The following is a 23,368-nucleotide window of genomic DNA, read 5'->3' on the forward strand; positions in this document are numbered from 1 at the left end:
GTGAAATTGTCAAGTAAATGCAGCCTGTAAATAATCAATAAACAAACATAGCGGAGTCCAGCATCATATGGCCTCTTTCAAACGGGCTCCTCTTCTTGGCTTTATTTCTGTGAACTCCATAGCACCCCCAGATCTCCGTTACCACACCCACAATAGTTCCTGTCCCCCTTCCCCACAATCTCGTAGTGCCTGGCACATCCAAGATGCCCGTAAATTTGCCAAGCAAAGTAACTAAGTCTGCCACCTTTATCTTCCTCATGTCTCTTAAGTGTTCCCCCTTCTTTCCAGAGCATGCACCCCAACACGCAAGCACTCACTCCTTCATCCAGAGACCACCTAACCATCTAAAGAGTATGATCGGGCTTCCCTGGTGGTGCAGTGGTTGAGAGTCCACCTGCTGATGCAGGGGACACGGGTTCGTGCCCCGGTCCGGGAAGATCCCACATGCCGCGGAGCGGCTGGGCCCGTGAGCCACGGCCGCTGAGGCTGCATGTCCGGAGCCTGTGCTCTGCAACGGGAGAGGCCACAACAGTGAGAGGCCCGCGTACCGCAAAAAAAAAAAAAAAAAAAAAAAGAGTGTGACCGATGGTCCCTCTGCCCAGCTCCCCACCAACACATAGCTCTCACCCGTGGGCCTAACCATCCTAACAGAGGCCCCTCAGAAACTCTCCATTAGATATTTGTACACCCATGTTCATAACAGCATTCGTCACAATAGCCAAAAGGGGCAAGCAACACAAGTGTTCATCGATGGACGAACGGAGAAAAAAATGTGGTCGGTACATACATATACACATACATATACATACACTGCCTTCCTTAAAAAGGAAGGAAATTCTGACATGCGCTGTAACACAGATAAACCTTGAGGACAAGTATGCTAAATGAAATAAGGCAGTCACGAAGACAAATACGGAATGAGGTCCCTAGAGTGTCAAACTCATACAGACAGAAAGTAGAATAATGGTTGTCAGGGGCTCAGTGTTTCACGGGTAGAGAGGGTTTTGGTTTTGCAAGATATAAGTGTTCTGGATATGGGTTACACAACAATGTGAATGTAATTAACACCACTGAACTGTACACCAAAAAAATGGTTAAGATGGTAAATTTAATGTTATGTGCATTTTACTAAAATTTAAACACACACACACACACACACACACACACACACACACACACACACACACACACACCCCTCCCTTAGTTTTGGCTGCCCACAGCAAGGGGATGTCCAAGTTTTTGGAGCAGGTTGGGGAGTGCGCTTAACAGGACAGAATAGTACAGCGAACAGCCCTGGACCAGCTAGCAAAGCTGGGAGGGCCACTACTGGGTCAAGTCTACCGTAGCCTTGACTTCAAAGTTCTTTTCAGAATCTGGACCAAACTCAACACTGAATATACCCTCCCCCTCCAATGCTCCTTGAGGCTAATCAGAGTCCACCTTTCCAGCCTCTTAGCCTCCAATTCTCTACCCCCAGTCCTAACACCAACTGAAAGATCTGAAAATCTTCAAATAAGATCTTAATCTCTTGCTCCCTGTTTCAGGAGCTTTTTCCAACACAAGCCTCAACTACAGACACTCTACCCCCTTTTAAAGTTTAGAAATTAATGTCAAATATTATCTCCCACGTGGACTGATCCCTGATCTCTATCACATGCCCACCAAGATGTAAACTCCTCTCCTGTGAAATATGGCCTGGGCACTTTGCACTTCTTACGACACCAATTCTCTCTTTGAATTGTTGGCTCTGCTCTTACTCTATTCCTACCCCACCCCCAGAGCCCACACGTATAGTCCCTACAAGGACCAAGGCATAGGGATTGATCATCCTTTGTTAAACTGAATCTGAAATGTTGGCTCAGCATTCACTAGTTCAAAGCTCTGTACAAGTGCTGGAGAACAGGAGAGAAGTTAAACCAGTACTGCCCGAGCACTGCTGTGTGTCCAGCCCAGGGCAATGGACAAGCTCAGCTTGGTCCCTCACAGCTAGGGAAGGGCCTCATATAGTCACGGAAAAGCTCCTCCCTTCTCAAGGTGCTTTCAATGCCACTTTACAAGGCAATAGGGTTCATGGACCCCCTGTAAGTTACACTTACTTATTCATTGAGAAAATGGGCCATTGACAGAACTTTCCCCTCCTAAACTTTTATCCAGAAAGCTATATTCCCTTTGGTGGAAAGCAGCCGGTGAATAAGGTTAAACAAAGAACCAGGGAGAGAAGTATGCATTAACACTAACTGTGAACCTTTTAAAAAACTAGACATTGAATGGATAAGCTTCATCTTAATACTAAAAGAAACCCCTCTATATAATCTGGTTTAAAACCATTTCCAAATTTCTTTCCTAAGAGACAAACGCTGAAAAAGAAACATAAAATCAGCCTGATGGTGGAGTCCCCGTGCCTTCCCTGTAAGGGACGCTATGCAAAGTGTGTTTCCTGCATGATCTAATTTACTCCTTTCAGTAGGCCTATGCCATTATCCCCATTTTACAGATGAGGAATTGAAGCTTAAGCAGAGGTGAAGGGTCTCGTCCCAGGTCACAGAGCTGGCAAGAGGCCAAGCTGGACAAACTTGTCAAATTCAGAGCCCAAACTCTTAACTCTGATGCCTCATGCCCTGAATAACAATTTAGCTTAAATTTTAAAGTTTGCAAAAGCCTTAAAAACCTGTCAGAAAGGTATGCAGCGGAAAATACCTAACCAACGCATTTCATAACCAAAATGTAAGCATTAAGGCTAAAGCATAAGATGAATGGAAAAATTAGAAGGTATGAATGTTTTCACTAGAGAAATCTTCCGGCGGATATATGTATACATATAGCTGGTTCACTTTGTTATACAGCAGAAACTAACACAACATTGTAAAGCAATTATACTCCAATAAAGATGTTAAAAAAAAAAATCTTCTGGGTTTTTCTCCCCTCCGGTGGAAAAAATCGTCAAAGATCTGTTCACTCTTTAACACTAGTGATTCCCAACTGTTTTGTCAAAAGCTATGTAAAACTCAAGACAAAAATTAAAGTTTATTTCATTTTAAAAGCTGTCAAGTTAGTACCTATTGGTATCTGCGTGCAAGGATTATAAAGAGAAATAGTCAGATTCTACATACTCATGGAATTTCTTCATTTGTTAGTTGCCTATGCCATCCCAGACCCTGTGCCAAGTATCTTTACAAGAATCAGTTTCTAATCTTTAGAGTACTCATATTAGAGAAGGCATTATTCCCATTTTAGGGACAGCAATAATTCCTAATTTACAGATAATAAATATGTACAGAGCTTGACATGTGTTGAGCTTATACCATGAGCGTGCCAGGCAGTACCATTCTAAAAACTTTATATGAAGCCACACATTTACTGGCACAGAGAGGTTAAGTAATTTTCCCAAAGTCACACAGCTAAAACTAGGATGAAAGAGTGAAGCTCAGCAAGGGTAAGCAAGCAATTTGTTCCGAGGTCACAAAGCTGTCGGTCATGGAGCCAGCAGACTAATACAAGGCTGTTTTCATTCCTTAGCCCTGTGCTCCTTCCACTAGGTACCTGCATGGTCCCACCTGTGCTCACCGGGACCCAAGACTAAATGCCTAAAAGCCCAACTGGCAGTATAGAGTGGTACTGTCTAGAGCAATGGAAAGAGCAGAGGTCCCATCTAAAGACGGGGAGTTTTCAATTCTTCGAGAGAATAAAGAAACCTAGATCTTGATATAAATTCTCCATATTTTAAATACTGCCCCAATGTTTTCTAAAAAAGCATCATGTGGGCCAAACGAAACACATCCATGCAAGGGCTATGAGTTTGCAATTAAGAGTCTGAAGTCAAAAGATGGGCTGTCTCGGGTCCAAAATGTCAAGAGACTAAGAGCTGCCAGGCTAGGCTTCCTCATAAGTCCTCTCTGCTTTCAACAAAGATTTACACTGGATTCGGCCTAGATTCAAACTTTTTCCTCTGGTGACTCCCTTGCAGGCCCTCTTCACTCTGGATTTGCAGCCACGAAAATATCTATTCAAGTTACAGAGACTGCAGGTGAAATTTTGCATGCTTAGGATTTCTTCAAACGTCCTTCAGTCCCCTTTTTAAAAAAGTTCCCGTATGTGAATGAAGCAACATTAAGCACTTCCCTAGCCTATCAGCTGTTTAAACTAAATTCATTCTGGAGAAAATGCCGCTGCAGCCTTGACCGCTGCCTTTGAAGGGGTCCCTGCACTGCAGTCCAGCTTCAAGAATTCCCGCTCAGGACACCACGGCTCATTTCCTGGTGTCCTTCCTTAATCAGCCGGGGGAGACTTGAGGAAATGAGTCAAAATCCTCAGGGCAACTTCTAAGGGCCGTCAACAACAGCAGCAAAATCCATCACAACAACATCTGTACAGAAACGTGCTCCAAGGGAAGCCCACAAAATAACTTGGCACATTTCTGATGAGCATTTGTTTTGGAAAAAGAAAGGCTTGGAGTGCTGAGCTGCCATTATATCTCACGGTGCTCGTCCAGGGTAAACAGCCAACGATGTCACCCATCACTGGGGCTTTTCTCTCTCACAAGTACCCCACAAGTATATAATGCTAAGACCACTTTTAGTTTTTGGCAATGGGGATGGAAAAACATTTCAACTAACTTGCACCATCATGTTAGAAATAGTGCATCTTCATTTTGGAGGGACTCTACCTGGAATAGGACAGCTAACACCTAAAGCCCTCATACGAAGCGTCAAATGCCTACATACGCCTCAGGGAAGCTATCACTGAATGACTCCCCCTTCAATGAATACTTCCCTCAAATTGAGAACACTAACTCAGACATCGTATGACAGGAAACCTAGGTCTTTTTCACCAACAATGGGAAAGTAATGATCTTGGCCATCCTATGTTCCCAGAACCTCCAACAATGCCTGGCATATGATATAGAATAGTTTCAAATAAATCTCACTTTACAACTGATTCTGAGAAATCATGTGACTGGAAATACAGCTGGGCATATGGGGCCAACCTCAGGCTTCACCCCTGATTATTCTGGGAACTGGCTTATCCTCAGCCAGTTTCTCCAGCTTTAATGGTAGGGATGGTAACAAGACTACCTCCAGGGCTTGCTGAGAGGACTGGCAATTGCAGGCAAAGGCCCCAGCACTGGGTCTGGCACTAACGTGAAATTGGAGGCACCCTAGAAAACGTGTTGCAATAGCACGGCATGAATGGTTTATAAAGTCTGAAGAAAAAAATGTGTGGGTGGGTGGGAAACACCAGAAAGTGGATAAATGAATTATCTGGGTTCCCTTTTATAAGACCATCATGTTATTTCCAGCAGGACAGTAATTCAGAATGTTATGTGTCCAGCTGCTGGGGATGACTCTAGCCTCACACCTGCAGGAACGAGGGGAGGGTAGGATTCACTATTCACTGCAGGTTTATCCTGCTGGGCACAGGAGTTGTAAACACTGGGGCGGGGCGGGCCTGGTGATGAAGGAGGGTCCTGCAGAGTTGGCACCTCCTAGGCCTCAGAGGGAAACTGTAGGGGAGCATGTTTGGACTGGAGAAACACACATCTCCCTGCTTTAACCAGAGGCAGACCAGCAGGACACCACCAAGCGGTCGCTGTGACCAGGAGGCAGTGGAATTTCAAGGAGGCAGGAAGGATTCAGGGAAAGAGTTCAGAAGAAGTGTAGAGTCTACGCTCATAACACTGGAAGAGGAGAATTTGGGACCCAAAGGATCCTTCATGGTGCAGACCCCTTGCTGCCCTGTTGAGGACCCCGGGCTCCCACAAATTTAAGGGACTGGCACAACGGCACACAGCCAATAGAAGCTGAGAAAAGGAGACCCAGAAAGGCAGCACAAGGCTTTGTCACTACACCACACTGCCCCCCAGGAGCCAGACCTTAAAATCTCCTTTGCCAAAAAATCTGTTTGATGGAGCCGGCTAATTATGAGGAATAAGGGAGCAATGGATTCATTTAATTTAAAAACTGGGAAATAGTATGTGTAGTCTACCTTTCTTGTGTGCCCGACGGGTCCACTGCACACCCCTTCACTGAAATTAAAATGTCATGGTACAAAGATGGAAAGGACCAAACGTCTAATTTGAAGCTTAGGCAGTCAAATCCGCCACGGGAATCCAGACACTCATTCATGATCCCTCCTACCTCTCTTCCCCCACAGGAAAGCCCTCACAATGCCTTATAAGACCGGGAAGGGGAAGGCTGCATCTTAAGACTTTATGGGAAAACTGATCAGCAGTAGATATAGAGTCCCACAATAGTCACAGCGATGCTTCCTTTGGAGCCCTTGAATTCCAGTTCAGACTCACTTTCTATCCTTACATCATCAAGTTAGCCTTAAAGGTTAAAAAAAAAAAAAAAAATGACCTGGGAAAAAGCAGGGCTTCAGGGGTTAGTCGGGTGACCTGCACTCGCTTGCGCACCAGCGACGCCCAGAAAAAGAGAAGCGGCAGGAATCTGAGGGCTTCCAGGAACCTGCAAATCCTCCTCCACCTGAAGACCCAAGTTCCCGCGCAGATATAACCGATTTTCATAACAGCTTTAAGATGTAAGTAAGATTTGCAGAAAGTTCCACTCCATCTCCCACCCCTCACCTCAGGCAGCCCTTCAGTAGAGATATCATATGGGAGGGGGTGTTGCGAATCTCAAAATTCCCAAAGAAAACAGGGACCTGCGATTACAGGTCGCAGACACCGTGTAGAGGGGCTTGCAGAGCCCTGCCAGCCTGGCCGGGTACTCCGGCCGTGCGTGGGTGGCGGCTGGGGTCAGGAACCACAGGGTCCCGGCGCACCGTCCCCGCCTCCCCCGGGAGCAGGCAGCAAACGCAGCCCTCAGCCGCTCCGACGCGCGTTGCAGGAAAGAAACGGCACCCGGCAGAAAGGGGCGAGCCTCGGGCACAGAATCTACAAAAGCAAAAAGTCTGCAACCTAGCGGCTGCTTTCCACACGCCCTACCCAAGTTGTCTCCGGAGCCGCACCTCCAGGTTCGCGGACACAGAGCCGCACGCGGCACGCTCCCCGTGCAAAAGGCATAACCGGAGGACCCGAGGACAACGCAGTCTTCGACTCGGGTCCAGGATGGCGCCTGGAGCAGAAGAGGCAGCGGGTCCGTCCCCTGCTCTGGGGCACAAAGAGCGCCGCGGTTTGGAAAGCTGCCGCCGCAGAGCAAAGAAAAGGCTCTCGTCCAACTTCGCCCTCCGCGCGGCTGAGAACCTGCGGGCCGGTCCTCCGGTGCGCCGGTCACACACGCACAACTTTTAACAAAAGGAAGCAGCGGTCGCGCCTCGCCCGGCGGAGATTAACGCGCTGCATGCGAACCACCTCGCCGCCCACCTCTGCGCCCGCTCACCCTCCGCACAAAAGCATCCCCAAACTCGCACGCAACCCGCTGCCCTCAGCCTCACCTCGCTCAGCCTAAGCCCCCCTCGCCGCCCCCATTCCCGGAAGACCCCCCGCTCAGCGCGCCCACCACCAGCGACAGGGGGGCTCCCTGCGCAGGTGAGCAGGGCAGGACGCAGGAGAGTCCCAGGGCCGCCCCGAATCTTCCCGGAGGCTGAAATGCCCCGGCACCAGAGGGCCGGCAACCACCTCTCCCGACACACCCCAACGTGTTCGGGCCCTAGGCGGGCACAGGGTGAGCCGGGGGACGCGGTCCGGGTGCCCGCAGCGCCCTCCCACCTGTCTGGACGCGGAGCAGGAGCACCAGGACGAAGAGGAAATCCCAGGCGCCGCGAGCGCCTCTCATCGCGGTGGCTGCGCTGGGAGCGGAGCTCCGTTCCACGTTCCTGCTCTCGCCCAAGTGCACTGAGCGCGGCAAAGCCGGGCCCCCAGAGCTGCGAGCGCCGAGCAGCGGCCCCTCCTCCCAGCGCCCTCCCACTGCGTGCCGGCCACGCCCCTTCTCCGCGCCCCTCCTCGCCTCCCCTCCCTCCCTCCCCCACTCCAGGGTCTTGCTCCCTGGCTGCGGCGTCTGACCCCTGCTCCTTCGACTAGCTGATCCCGGGGGACCGAGCCCGCGGGTAGGGAGCGGGCACACCAGCCCTCGCCGCCCGCTCCTGACCCCAGAGCCCCTTCATCTCTCCACCTCTTCTCTCCTGTGATATAGTAGGGCTGCCAGAGGCGGTTCCCGGACGAGAGTGGCGCTGCCCACGCGCTTTGTGAAGCTGGGCACCACGCGCACATCAGGGGACCGGCCCGCCACCTGGCAGGTGCTCCCCAGACAATAAAGGTCCGCCTCCGCCCCTCGAGCACGCTCCCAAGGGAAGAGGCTGGACGCCGCTAGTGGTGGAAGGTGGTGCGGGGGACAGGAACGGGGGGGTGGGGGGGGGCGATGGGATTGGGCCCCGACATTCTTCTCTATTCCTGTTATTCGAGGGGGATCAAGCGTGGCGCCAGGCGCCGCGGTAAAAAGCTGAGCCCAGGCGTGGGTAATTATTAATGCTCTGTTTCTCCACCTGCTCCTCAACCTGTAAGATCACAGTTGGTTTCTATTGGTCGGTGTGGCCTCTGTCCAACAAGCCCCTGCTGAGACTTTTCTGGAGACTGGGGCTTTGGGGTGGGAAGGGGCCTTGAGAAGTTTACTCTGGGAACCCGAGTTTTTAAATCCATTTGCGCCAAAGTCGTTGTTCTGGAAGCCCTCTGGGCGCCTTTTTTTTTTTTTTTTTTTTTCTGTAGGGTTTCTCTGCCTCTCTATCAGACGACAGTTACAGGGGCGGGGATTCTTGTGTTCTTAGCTGCCCTAGCCTGTACCAAGGCAAAACAATAGTAAAATGATCCTCTTAAGCCAAGTTTCACGGCCTAGGAAGTGCTTTACCCAAGGAAACAACAGTATCTGTATAGGGTTTTATAGTTCCTCCTTAGGCTGAATGCTATTTCATGCTCACAGTAACAGCTCTGTGAGGTCGCGGAACAGATATGTATATTATTTCAATTCTAAAAGTAGCCCGAGATCACACAGCTAAAAGAGGGGAGACCCAGTCATTATAAGACTGACCCCAGGTATGATGAGCTTTCCCTGTGCATTCTAATAAATCAGTAAACACCTCTCCAGAAAGCTTCAGAATGGAAAAGAAATGGGAAGTGCCCGTAAGAAAAAGCTATGGAATAATTTAGATACACCTAGACTCTTCTCTAAAGTAGCAGCCAAAATTTATAGTTAACCAATTCTCTGCCACCCCCTTTATTTAATATTGAAAGCTCACCTGTTCGATGTTGATAGGACCTAAATTGGTTTAAGAAAAGTGACTTTTAAAGCTAATCACTTGGAGGGAAAATCCCACATGCTGCGGAGCAACTAAGCCCATGCGCCACAACTACTGAGCCTGCGCTCTAGAGCCCACTAACCACAACTACTGAAGCACGCGCGCCTAGAGCCCCTGCTCTGCAATAAGAGAAGCCACTGCAATGAGAAGCCTGCGCACCACAAGAAGAGTAGCCCCCGCTTGCCACAACTAGAAAGCCCGCGCATAGCCACGAAAACCCAACGCAGCCAAATATAAATAAATAAAATAAATAAATTTTTTAAAAAAGCTAATCACTTAAAAATTATCACTACTTCATCAATATATATGATCGCCTCTCTTTAAATGTTTTTATTTATTCATTCAATAAGCATCTAAGTGTCTACTGTGAACGAGGATGGGCTAGGCACTGGGAGGACCATTGTTCACAGACAGGTGTGGGTCCTGCCACAGTTCTTACAGTCAAGTGAGGGAACCCACACCCCAATGTCCTAGCAAATGGTTCAAGGCACACAGCTGTGGGAGAACTGAAATTTAAAGGGCTCTGTGCTCAGGGCCATCAGACCACATCTTCTTATAATGACAGAGATAAAAGCTACCATGCAAAGCAATCATAAGTTTCTAGGATCTTGATTTATTTCTAAAATAATTTGTAGTGGGGGAAAAAATCACTATGTGTTAAAAATATCAACATTTTGCCTGAAAGAAAATTTACAATTTTCTTCTTCAATCAACTGATATTGGAGAGGATAACAAGTCTTCAGAAGAGTGGCTGAAAAGAGACCATATTGCAATTTAATTCTAGGCAGGAAACGTCTATCAGAAAAAAAATAAAAAACAATAGGGAATTATACAATGCTGGACTATCATTCATGTTCACCATTCAAAAACACCTATGAGCACCTAGGTAGGCATACGATACAAAAATCAGTGAGACAGAGTCTCTACCTAGAGGGATTCTTGTTCCAGGAGGAAAAACAGATACCCAAATAAGAAACTATAATATCTGTTAACAGGGCTCGTGTTCAGCCTGTACATACCCAGGCTGGCCATATCGGTTGGTAGAATATTGAAATCTTTCTGTACTGATTGGAAGAAAACCTACCTCCCTAAACACCTTAGTACCCTCTCACTCCAACTCCTCCCTTGAGACACCCCAAATCTCCCCAGATCCAGCAATTAAAGGTTTACTGACAGGCACAACAGAGAGCTTCCAGTCCTTGTGGCTTTAGGGTTATTAGCTATTTTTAATAGTACCCCCTGCCAGCTGTGTACTAAAAGGAGGCATATAGAAGGTGCTATGAGCGAACTTCCAGGGGAATGAACTATACTTTAGATCACGTCCAGTAGAAACATTTACAATAATGGAAATGTTTTATATCTCAGGTACGATTTGTGGGATCAGTTCTGTACTCTGTTTTGTGATTGGCCCTGGACCCTTTCATGGATTATACTTTATGTATTTTTATTGTTTTCGTAACTGTATTAATGAGAGCTCTTGATTGCAACTTGTAGAAGTTGCAAACTAGTTTATGCAAACAAAGAAACCTAAAATGTATTAGCCTAGATAACTGGAAAGTCAAGGGGTGATAATGTCCCAGACTTGCCTAGATCTAAGAGCTCAAAGTCATCAGACTCGAAGGTGGGGTGTGTGTGTGTTTGTGTGTGTGTGTGAACACACATGCATTCTTTTTCATCTCCATCCTTCAGCAATGCTTTCCTGTATTGCTTCCCTGATCTCATATGCAGCTCTAGACTTACAGCTCATTAGTACCAATGCAAGCAGAGCTTTTCTGCCCTCAGGAACATCTCCTGCAGAAGCACTGATTTGGCTTAAGTCACATGCCCATCTAGAACCAGTCACTGAAGCCAAACAGATGGAACATGAGGATGGGCCAGGCCTGGGTCACATGCCCATCCCTGGAGCTTGGGTTGGGGGCCCACTTCATCCACATCACGAGGGAATGGGGAGGACTGTGTTCTCAAAGAAAAACCGAGGTCCTCTCAACAGAAGAAGGAGGAATGATGCTTCACAAAGAGAACCAAAAATGTTCGGTATAGTCTCACACAGCCCAGATCTGTAATTTGAAGATTTTTTATATTTCTGATTCTAAAAGTAAAGATGCTTATTGTAGAAAATTTAGAAAATACCAAAAATTATAATGAACAAAACAAAACAAAAATCACCCAAGGTATAATTACTGAAGAGTTCATTTTGGTATGTTCCTTTTTTTTTTTTTTTACAGAGCCAAGCAAAGCAATTCTTTCTTTCTTCCTTTCTTCCTTTCTTTCTTTCTTTCTTTCTTTCCTTCTTTCTTTCTTTCGTTATGTTGGGTCTTCGTTGCTGCTCACAGGCCCTTTCTAATTGCAGTGAGCGAGGGCCACTCTTCATTGCGGTACGCAGAAGCATGGGCTCTAGGCACTCGGGCCTCAGCAGCTGTGGCACGTGGTCTCAGTAGCTGTGGCTCAAGGGCTCCAGAATGCAGTTCCAGTAGCTGTGGCGCACGGGCGCATCATGTGGGAGCCTCCCAGACCAGGGCTCAAACCCCCTCCCTGCATTGGCAGGCAGACTCCCAACCAGCGAAGTCCCTGGTGTGTTTCTTTCAAATCTTTTTTCTCTGCCTATTCTAAGGGTTTTTTTTTTTTCATTATATGATTTGATTTTACAATATTTGCTAATTTTCTTTCAAGCTTTTTCACTAGTCATAACACAAGCATTGTCCCAAATCATTAAAAATTCTTTGGAAACATACTATATAATGCTAATATAATGTTGTCGGTCCTATTTATATACCATAATTCTGGATGTTTAATCATTTCTCTATTTTTTTCCAGTTTTCTTCTATCGTAAATTACTTAGTGATGAAGATCTTGGTGAATAAAACTTCCCTGCCTCCTATTAACTATTTAGGATAGATTCCTAGAGGTGGAATTGCTACATCGAGGGAATAATCCTTTTCACGTTTGCTCCTTAATAGACCTTGTTTTTCCAGTGACGATTTGAAAGTCTTTTGTCCATCAAATGGGAGAAATGAGTATATGATCCTTACTAGTAGACTCTGTACTAATGATAACCCTCACAGTTTGCGAGGATGAAAAAAGATAATGTATGTTCTTAGTTCAAGCTTTCACTCAGTATCGATTGAACACCTTCTGTGTGCCAGATGTGCTCTATTTGGTGCTGGGAATGCAGAGTTAGACAAGACAGAGATGCTGTCTTCATGGGATTTACAGAGAAAGAAGAGAGACACATAAGGGGGTCAAATTGGTTACAGGTGCTCTAACAGAGCTCTGCACAGGGTGATGTTTGAACACAGAAGAGCACCTCGATCATGTTGTACAGTGGCCTCATGAAGCTCCCCCAAAGAGATGGCAGATTCTGAGGCATCCAGAGGAGAGGAAGGCAAAACAGGGAGAGGTAGGAAACACGCATGCGAAGGGCTAGAGGCAAGAACCAGCGTGAGGCATGTGAACCACGAGTGGCACAGCACAGCTAGGAAGCGGGGCCTCACAGGGAGGGAAGAGTCGAGACAGAGATAAACAAGAGCTATTCATGCCAGGAATCATGAACTTCATCCTCTGATGAAGGGTGAAGCTATGAAGAGTCACTAAAGGACTTTACTCTGGGGCCAGATGTGATAAGGTTAACATTTTGAAAAGATAGTGGGAAGACTCAATGAAGGATGTATGGAAAGGGGCCCAGACTTGAGAAAATAGGAGCCTATTGTGGTGATCCACAGGAGGAGTGGTAAACTGGATTAAGTTTGTGGAGGTGAGAATGGTGAGAGGGGGTGAAAAAGAGAGATGCTGAGCAGACCTGTAGGCCTCGATCCCCAACAGTACTGTGGAAGATGAGTGGAAAGAGAGACCCATTTCTGATGTCAGCTCCAACGTGCTTCCTTCCAGCAAGACACAGAAGCAGGTTTTTAATGGAAAGTGAAGGATGTGGAGTTGAGCCTGGTGGCTTTGAGGTGCTCGTGGATGTCATGCAAGCTAGACACCCAGGCCTGGAGCTCAGCACAGGCCAGGCCATAGGGAGGTGGCTGCAGCCGAGGGTTTGGATGAGGTCACCTCAGATGGACTGTCCCCCTTGAGGAAAACAGAGGGCTGATGTCAGCACCTAGGGAAGCACCCACATTTAAGGGACAAACAGAAAAAGAGGACCCCACAGAGGATCCTGATAAGCAAGGGTCAGAAAGGCAAACACAGAGAGGGCTGTAGCTCAAGAAGATTTCAGGAGAGTGGGAGTGTTCAGGTGTTGCCTGTCTCTTAGGGAAGTCAAATAAGATAAAGACAGAAAAACAGCAGTCGGTTTGTTATCATAATAAGAACCGGCAACGCTCAGCCAGCTCCAAATTATTTACATAAACTAGCCCGTTTCACCCTCACAATAACTCTACCAGGTAGGTACTCTTGGTCTCCCCTACTTTACAGCTGAGGAAACTGAAGCTCAAGGAAGTTAAGTAACTTGCACTAAAGTTACACCAGGATTCGAACCCTTGGAGGCTGACTCCATAGCTCCTGCACTTAATTCCTGTGATAACTCCCCTCCCTAGTTAACCTAGAGGTCATTGGTGGCTAAATCTATACTCTTACGCTCAGACGCACACCCAGACACACAGACAGAGTTTGTGACGCCAGGGTTCAGGCTGCAGTGGGTTGAGCAGTACGTTAGAGGTACAAGAAATTGAATGGTATGAAAAAGGAGGGGATGGGGTAAGGGATCAAAGGGAGATTGGGAAGCCTTGAGCAGTTTGTAGGCTGAGGTAAAAACACCAGAAGAGGGAGATTTGGAAGATCCAGCTGGTGGGGGAGGATGATTGAGAAGGGGAGATGAAAACAGAATCTAGGGAATTCCCTGGTGGTCCAGTGGTTAGGACTCAGTGCCTTCACTGTCTTCCGGGTTAGATCCCTGGTTGGGAACTAAGATCCCGAAACTGGGCAGCGTGGCAAAAACAAAAAACAAAGCAAAACAGAACAAAACAAAAGACAGAATCTAAAGTCAAGATGGAGGGATTAACATTAGAAAACAGAAGGGAGGAGTCCAGTGAGAAATGGGAAAAGTTGCAGGGGGGTGGGAGGTGTCAGTTTTAAAATCCTAGAGTCATTTATATGTAAATATAAATATATACATATTCATATATTTTAGTACTTAATATTTAATACTTAAATATGTGTACATATATATATATATATTTTTAGTACTTAAAAGATGACACTAAAAGATTACTTTATCATACTTAACGGCACTTGCTCCTCCTGGGGCCCTGTACAAAAATGAATAAACAGAAAACAACTCAATAGGGCCTCTTATCTAAATCCATGCTACTTCCCAGAATTAGGAGTATTTCTAACTTCAGAGTCACATTTGTGTTCCCCACAGCACATTGTTCAGGCATCTCTTAAAGTCATATATCTTTCATTGCCTTTTATTAGAATTATTCGTAACCTTGTCACAGCCTCTCTCCACTAAATAATACATTCTTTGAGGAAACTGCTGTAATTCAACTGTGGATCTCACTGAAGGGCTTGCCCAAAACGAAGCCATGATGCACACAGTAGTCACCGAATGTCTGCAAGATGGAATTACGGATGAACTATGCAACTGGGTGTCTTTTCCTATAATTTTTATTTTACCAGGGCTTATTCAGTCTCCACGAAATCCAGCTTCTTTTTCTGGAATTATTATTGTCATAAATGTGTATAATCCAAATCTGTCGTAATCTCATACTGAATGCCATGATCTTTTCACCTTTTGACGTTTTCCTTAGGATCTGATAAAGAAGTCACATTGCAGGAGTAAGGAAGGAAGAAAAACTTGCTTTACGATTAAAAGTATTAAATGGTCAGGAAAATACTGGGAGGAAAAATGTATTTAACACACACAAAAACGAGTACATGTAAATCAGGTCTCCTGATTGGTGAGGGAGGGAGGGAGCAGAATGGTTTAATCTACTTACAGTTCTTGAAATTTGCAACTAAATAATCTCAGATTAGGGACCCACCCCTCATTCTTTGTTTTTTAAATTGAAGTATAGTTAATTTGTAATGTTGTGTTAGTTTCAAGTGTACAGCAAAGTGATTCAGTTATACATATATATATTCTTTTTTCAGATTCTTTTCCATTATATATTATTACAGGATATGGAATATAGTTCCCTGTGCTACACAGTAGGTCCTTTGTTGTTTACCTATTTTATATATAGTAGTGTATATGTATTAATCCCAAACTCCCCTCATTCTTTCTTGTTTTTTTTTTTGTCCCTGCCACACAGCATGCGGGATCTTAGTTCCCGACCAGGAATCGAACCCGTGACCCCAGCAGTGGAAGTGCAGAGTCGTAACCACTGGACCGCCAGGGAAGTCCCCTCATTCTTGATTGATAGGAACTATTTCCACAATTGAAGGGATAGTAATGCGAGCATGGCCCTTGTCACACCAGTGCTGTAGCAGAAACCATTTCCAGTGACAGAGTAGCTCTGCTCATGGCTTGTCCTCAGGTCTTCAGTGGTTAAAGTGTCTGTGGAGATGAGGGTATATACAGGGCAGGAAGGGGTAGGGACGAGCATGAGGAAGGGGTCTGAGACACTTTGGGGAGTGAAAGGGGACAACAGACATAAACCAAACCCTCCAGGATGAATAGTTATCCTGAGCATAAAGATTATAGCAACCTCTTGGCAGCCACCTCATTTCAATTAGGAATCAGATCCCTTCTATCCCTTGGGCCCTTTAAGACAGAAACGCCTTGGACATGTGTCTGCAGGGATTGAGTCCTTCAGCCCTCAGCTTGAAGGAGGTGTGAACCCAGAGAGGGGGAGAGAGAGAGAGAGGATGCAAGTTCAAAAGCACTTGCAAATTGCGATTGACAAAGTCAATTAATTTTTTAAAATACATTTATTTATTTTATTTATTTATTTTTGGCCGCATTGGGTCTTCGTTGCGGTGCGCAGGCTTCTCATTGCAGTGGCTTCTCTTGTTGTGGAGCACAGGCTGTAGGTGCACAGGCTTCAGTAGTTGTGGCTCGTGGGCTCTAGAGTGCAGGCTCAGTAGCTGTGGCGCACGGGCTCAGTTGCTCCGCGGCATGTGGGATCTTCCCGGACCAGGGCTCGAGCCTGTGTCCCCTGCATCAGCATGCGGATTCTCAACCACTGCACCACCAGGGAAGCCCCTAAAGTCAATTAATTTTCATTGACTTGCACATTAAAAAAAATCAGTCCTGGCCAAAATCATCATCATCATCACCCTCATACATACTAATTATTATTGTGTATTGTAATTATTCATGCCATAATAACCAGAACTGCCCACCTTTCTACTATAAAATGCCTTTAAGACTTATTAATGGGTCATAACCATTCCAGGATATAATAATAATAGATAATGTTTATTGGGTAATTACGATGTTTCATGTGCTGATTGAAGTGTTTGTATTAACACATTTCTTTTCCAAACAACCTTTAGAGGTCAGTCTGTCATTCACCCCATTTTACAGATGAGAGGAAGGCACCGATAGGTCAAGTGACTTAGTTACAGTCGCCTGATTAGTAAGTGGTGGAGGTAAGCTTGAACCCAGGCAGCCAATGAACAAACATCCATCCTGTACTGCTTCCCTCTGCACAGAGTGCATGTTTGTTTCACGTTGATAATAGGTTTTCAACTTCATCCTCAACTGTTCAGAACCAAAGGGTGGGGATTGTTTCTCACCATCTCTGTGTCTTCCACAGTGTCCTGTACTTGTTGAAAGTTCAAAACTTGCTTGCTGCAAACTAACTGTTAAAAAAATGTGCGTTAAATGGGGCAAGCAATTTGAACACTGACAGGTTGTTTGATGAGATTATTATTTTTTTAAGGTAATAGCATTGTGCTAATATTAAAAATAGAGTCCTGGGACTTCCCTGGTGGTCCAGCGGCTAAGACTCCGCTCTCCCAATGCAAGGGCCCCAGGGTTCGATCCCTGGTCAGGGAACTAGATCCCACATGCATGCTGCAACTAAGAGTCCACATGCTGCAACTAAGACCTGGTGCAGCCAAATAAATAAATAAATATATATATATATATTTTAAATAGAGTCCTTACTCAGCCATAAAAAAGAATGAAATATTGCCATCTGCAGCAACATGGATGGACCTAGAGAATATTATGCTTGGTGAAATAACTCAGAGAAAGACAAATAGTATATGATATCACTTATATTTGAAATCTAAAAAATAATACAAATAAATCTATATGCAAAACAGAAAAGGACACACAGACATAGAAAACAAACTTATGGCTACCAAAGGGGAAAAGGAGGTGGGATAAATTAGGGATATGGGATTAACAGATACAAACTACTAGACTTAAACTAGATAAGCAACAAAGATTTACTGAATAGCACAGGGAATTATACCCAACATCTTACAATAACCTTTAAATGAATATAACTGCAAAAGAAAAGAAAAGAAAAGAAAGAAACCCCAAATCACTATGCTGTACACAATATTGTAAATCAACTATACTTCAATAAATATTTTTTGAAATTGGGACTTCCCCTGCCAATGCACGGGACACGGGTTCGAGTCCTGGTCTGGGAAGATCCCACATGCCACGGAGCAACTAAGCCCATGTGCCACAACTACTGAGCCTGCACTCTAGAGCCCGTGAGCCACAACCACTGAGCCCGCGTGCCACCCGCGCGCCTAGAGCCCGTGCTCCGCAAAAAGAGAAGCCACCGCAATGAGAAGGCACCCACGGCAATGAAGAGTAGCCCCCACTCGCCACAACTAGAGAAAGCCTGCGCGCAGCAATGAAGACCCAACGCAGCCAAAAATAAATAAATAAGTAAATTAATGTATTAAAAAATATTTTTTTAAAAAATTGAGTCCTTATAGTTTAGATATATACTAAACTATTTATCATGAAATGTATGATGTCTGAGAGTCCCTTCAAAATTACCCAGTGGGCACTGGGAGGTGGGGAGTGGATGGGAATACAGACAAAGCCAGATTGGCCAAGTGGTTGATGAACCACAGGAATGGCTGAGGGCAGTGGGCAGCAAGATTAACGCCTCCAAGGCTCATCAGCAAGATTTTTTTTTTTAAACATCTTTATTGGAGTATAATTGCCTTACAATGGTGTGTTAGTTTCTGCTTTATAACAAAGTGAATCAGTTATACATATGTTCCCATATCTCTTCCCTCTTGTGTCTCCCTCCCTCCCACCCTCCCTATCCCACCCCTCTAGGAGGTCACAAAGCACCGAGCTGATCTCCCTGTGCTATGCGGCTGCTTCTCACTAGCTATCTATTTTACATTTGGTAGTGTATATATGTCCATGCCACTCTCTCACTATGTCCCAGCTTACCCTTCCGCCTCCCCGTATCCTCAAGTCCATGCTCTAGTAGGTCTGTGTCTTTATTCCCATCTTGCCCCTAGGTACTTCATGACCATTTTTTTTTTTTTCTCTTAGATTCCATATATATGTGTTAACATACAGTATTTGTTTTTCTCTTTCTGACGTACTTCACTCTGTATAACAGACTCTAGGTCCATCCACCTCACTGCAAATAACTCAATTTCGTTTCTTTTTATGGCTGAGTAATATTCCATTGTGTATATGTGCCACATCTTCTTTATCCATTCATCTGTTGATGGACACTTAGGTTGCTTCCATGTCCTGGCTATTGTAAATAGAGCTGCAATGAACATTGTGGTACATGACTCTTTTTGAATTATGGTTTTCTCGGGGTATATGTCCAGTAGTGGGATTGCTGGGTCGTATGGTAGTTCTATTTGTAGTTTTTTAAGGAACCTCCATACTGTTCTCCATAGTGGCTGTATCAATTTACATTCCCACCAGCATTGCAAGAGTGTTCCCTTTTCTCCACACCCTCTCCAGCATTTATTGTTTCTAGATTTTTTGATGATGGCCATTCTGACTGGCCATTGTAGTTTTGGTGTGCATTTCTCTAATGATTAATGATGTTGAGCATTCTTTCATGTGTTTGTTGGCAATCTGTATACATATGGTCACCTTATCTTTGATAAAGGAGGCAAGAATATACAGTGGAGAAAAGACAGCCTCTTCAATAAGTGGTGCTGGGAATACTGGACAGCTACATGTAAATGAATGAAATTAGAACACTCCCTAACACCATACACAAAAATAAACTCAAAATGGATTAAAGACATAAATGTAAGGCCAAACACTATCAAACTCTTAGAGGAAAACATAGGCAGAACACTCTATGACATAAATCACAGCAAGATCCTTTTTGACCCACCTCCTAGAGAAATGGAAATAAAAACAAAAATAAACAAATGGGACCTAATGAAACTTCAAAGCTTTTGCACAGCAAAGGAAACCATAAACAAGACCAAAAGACAACCCTCAGAATGGGAGAAAATATTTGCAAATGAAGCAACTGACAAAGGATTAATCTCCAAAATTTACAAGCAGCTCATGCAGTTCAATAACAAAAAAACAAACAACCCAATCCAAAAATGGGCAGAAGACCTAAATAGACATTTCTCCAAAGAAGATTTACAGATTGCCAACAAACTCAGCAGCAAGCTTGAGCCCAAGTCTCCTAAATGCTCTGGGCCCAGCATCTTTCTCCCTTAACCTGAGAGGTTTACCCTTGACAGTCTCTGAGGTTCCATCCTGCTCCAAAATGTTGATGATTCTCTGATTTGGGGGCAATAACTGAAAGGAATAAAACCCCACCAACTCTTTGTGCTGGTGGCCAAGAAGAGATGGTAAAACCGCTCATATTCTTTTAGCTTCTTCAAACATTGCACCTCTGGCTTTCATTCCTGTCACTCCCTGGCTATGTGACTCTGAGCAAGTTATTTAACCTCAGCACCTCAGTCTCCTCATCTGTAAAATGGGGTAAAAATAGGGCCAGAGCCACCTCACACGGCTGTGAGTTAATATATGCAAAGTGCTAAAAGCCATGCCTGGCATATAGTAAGCACCCAATAAATGAGAGATCTTTTTTACTATCTTAATTTTATAGCTATTAAAATGAACTGTGGTTCAGTGAGGAGAAGCGATTTAGCCGAAGTCTATCCATTTTAATAAACAATGGAGCAGACATTTAAAGGCAAGTTTTCTGATCATAAATCCAAGGCTGCTTCCACTCAAATTGCCCTCTGAGGGCATTATTATGAAAAATAGCAATTATGAAAAATTATACTAGACAACAATCTAGGAGGATCAGCTACTAGCCTAAGAGTCCGGCAGTCATCAGAAACCAAGTTAACATTTGTTGTTAACACAAAAACTTAGTCTGAGTTTCAGACTACGGGCTCTGGGTCTTGGAGCCAGCCAGCCTCTCTCCCAGACAGCCTGGAGCCCAGCACAGTGCAGTCGGAAAACGCTGGATGGCTGAAAGGTAAATTACATGAGGCAGCAAGAGCCAGCCCAGCACAGGGGAGGGGATGGGCCGTTCTTTTGTTTGCAAACTGAAAAGCTTCTTAACCATGCACACTGGGTCCCTTGGAAAGTACGGGGGCTCTGGTCAGGCTGACCTCAGGCGAGCAGTTTATTTTTCAAATGGTAGCAAATGATGAGTAACTTTTCCAGCAGCTCTACCATCATCAGCCTTAATCTGTCATCTCAAGATTTTTACATAATCCTTTTAGAGATGTTATGTGACAAAGAAATAAGGTTGACCTCTGTTTATTCACGTAGAGTTTAAAGATATGCTGTTGAAGAAAAAGGGAGGTCACAGAGTAATACGTGTAAGATGACTCAAATCATGTTAAATATTAGGTGGAATCCTACGAAGGTACGGATAATTTGACCATTTTTGACCAACGGAAGCAGCAATTTTGCATGGTTCCACCTAATATGGAACTACATTTCTGAAAGGATACACATCAAACTGTTAACTGTTCATGTTAGGCAAAGAAGGTAGCTTTGGAGAAGGGGGAAGGAAGTAAGGGAGTTGGCTTCTTTCTGTACTCTTTGAACTTTTATTCAAGTAAATTCATGTATTGCTTTTATCATGTAAAAAATAAGTTGCTATTTGCCGAATTTAGCTGCATCAAATGTTCTGGAAGGAATTCCTTCTGGAAGGAACTTAGGAATTAAGAAATATTTATGTTTAATAAATAGTAAATATTCCTATACTCAAATACTTTTGCATTTTGCATATCCCAGGGCTACACACTTCAGATGTCACCAACATTCAGGTTCCCCCTTGATTGAGGTTATTTTGGTTTTTTTCTTTTTAAGTATAGTTGATTTACAATGTTGTGTTAGTTTCTGAATGGACCTAGAGATTATCGTACTAAGTGAAGTAAGTCAGACAAAGTTTTTGTATTTTTTTTTTTTCTTTTTGGCTGTACCGTGAGGCTTGTGGGATCTTAGTTCCCCTGACCAGGGATTGAACCCGGGCTGGCAGTGAAAATGCAGTGTCTTAACCACTGGACCGCCAGGAAATTCCCCAGAACTTTGTATTTTTATCATCAGTGTGACTTACTTGCTTACTTGATTAATTTATTGATTTACTTACTTTACTTATTTATTTATGAGGGAAGTGGGGATAATTTTCTTTTTATTTGTGTTTGAATAGAGGCAACTTGTCTAACCCCTGAAGACTGAGTTAGGGGCCCAACTATGTGTTTCAGTTGGATGACACACCTTCTGTGTCTTAGCACTTTTCACTCTGTATTATGATGTATTATAATGACCCATTTACCTGTCTGTGTCTCCCAGGACCCCCCTCCCCTGCTTCCCCTACCACAGCAACTAGAAAACCACCACCATGTCCGCTCATTGAGACCTTAGCACACAATGTCCAGCATAATAGGGGCTCATCAACATTCAGTAAATGAATGAAAGCTTACATGCCAGGGGGGTGGCAACTCTTTTCATAAATTGTTCGTTCTCATCTTTAAAAAAAAATACTAGCCATGTTTATAGCAATGGCAGAGCAGGGGTGTTAAGAATAACTCATGTAATGGTTCAAGGGCAAAGAGCTAAAAGCAAGTCAGAAACTTGTTCACGTTTTGTTCAAAGCCCACTAACATTTCAACATGTGTTAAATGTTAATAAGCAGCTATCTGGGTCAATGGGTTAAGTAATAGCGGTGGTGGAAGGTGAGAGGTGAAGAAATGCATGGAAATTACATTTGCAGATGGCTTGGCTCAACTTGTAGAATAGCGGGCAAGTGATTTAATCATATTATCATCTTCCCTTTTCTGCGCAGCAGGCTTGGTAATGTGACAACATTCTCTTTATTCAGGCATCTGCGGAGCCTGGTAAAATCTGAAAATATCAGGAAGGATCCAAGGGTTGGGTCACCATCTTCTCCTTAGTGGCAGGAAAAAAAAAAAAAAAAAAAGAAAAGAAATCACAATGTTTAACAAAACTGTCAGAAACTGATGATACGGTTTGTGGCTCATCCTTTCCTACTCCATGCATTTGACCATTTGTCTGCACCTTCTCATCGAGGCCAAAGAAAGAAACAAAGAGATTGCTCCTTAACGACAATACAAAATGATAATAATAGCTAATGTATTCTGAGCACACACTATGTGCCGAGTATCCTATTAAAATCATTAGTTGAGGGGAGGGAGGCGGTTTTGCCCACCAGGGGACACTGGAAGTGTCTGGAGATATTTTTAATTGTCACGTCTGGGGGAGAGGGGAGCACAGAGAGGATATTGGCATTTAGTGGATGGAGGCCAGGGATGCTGCTAACCATTTGAAAGCGCACAGGACCACTGGCCCACAACAAAGAATTATCCAGCCCCAAATGTCAACAGTGCCAAGGTGGATAAACCCTGCTTTAGATGAATTTTCTCATTTAACACTCAAAACCACCCTAAGAGATTATTGTCTTCATTTTACAGATTTGGAAACTGAGGCATGGGACAGTTAGCTAACTTACTCTAGACCACACAGCTGGTAAGCAACAGAGCAGCCCTGCAACCCAAACCTGTCTGACTTTGGAGGCCCTAACCTTGGCCATGGTGTATTGGTGGGAAGGGAGCAGATAATCTTGGATTAGCAGTGGATTTTAAGATTACATAACAGAGAATTGCATAGGGCCCTTGTGTCCATCACTGGAACCCTGTAGGAACTTGGAGGCAGGTGACTTCGCTTTGCTCAAAGTGTGAACTCTGTGAGTGGGCTTACTGTTCTTTGTCCTCT

General features: G+C 44.6%; 1 protein-coding gene across 3 annotated transcripts in view; it reads right to left on the reverse strand.

Annotated features, from left to right (window-relative positions):
• KIT (KIT proto-oncogene, receptor tyrosine kinase) overlaps nucleotides 1-7,829 on the reverse strand; it is an 81,568-nt gene extending 73,739 nt beyond the window's left edge. Inside the window, exon 1 of one of the 3 annotated variants that reach the window (XM_065878074.1) lies at nucleotides 7,667-7,829. In XM_065878074.1, the coding sequence (XP_065734146.1) occupies nucleotides 7,667-7,733 (67 nt within the window). In that variant the 5' untranslated portion in view covers nucleotides 7,734-7,829. The remainder of the gene's footprint in view (nucleotides 1-7,666) is intronic. The other 2 variants (XM_065878077.1, XM_065878075.1) reach the window with 2 other exon arrangements.
• Between the last annotated feature and the right edge of the window lie 15,539 nt (nucleotides 7,830-23,368).

This window comes from Phocoena phocoena, chromosome 5, assembly GCF_963924675.1.
Source record: "Phocoena phocoena chromosome 5, mPhoPho1.1, whole genome shotgun sequence".
NCBI classification, from domain to species: domain Eukaryota; kingdom Metazoa; phylum Chordata; class Mammalia; order Artiodactyla; family Phocoenidae; genus Phocoena; species Phocoena phocoena.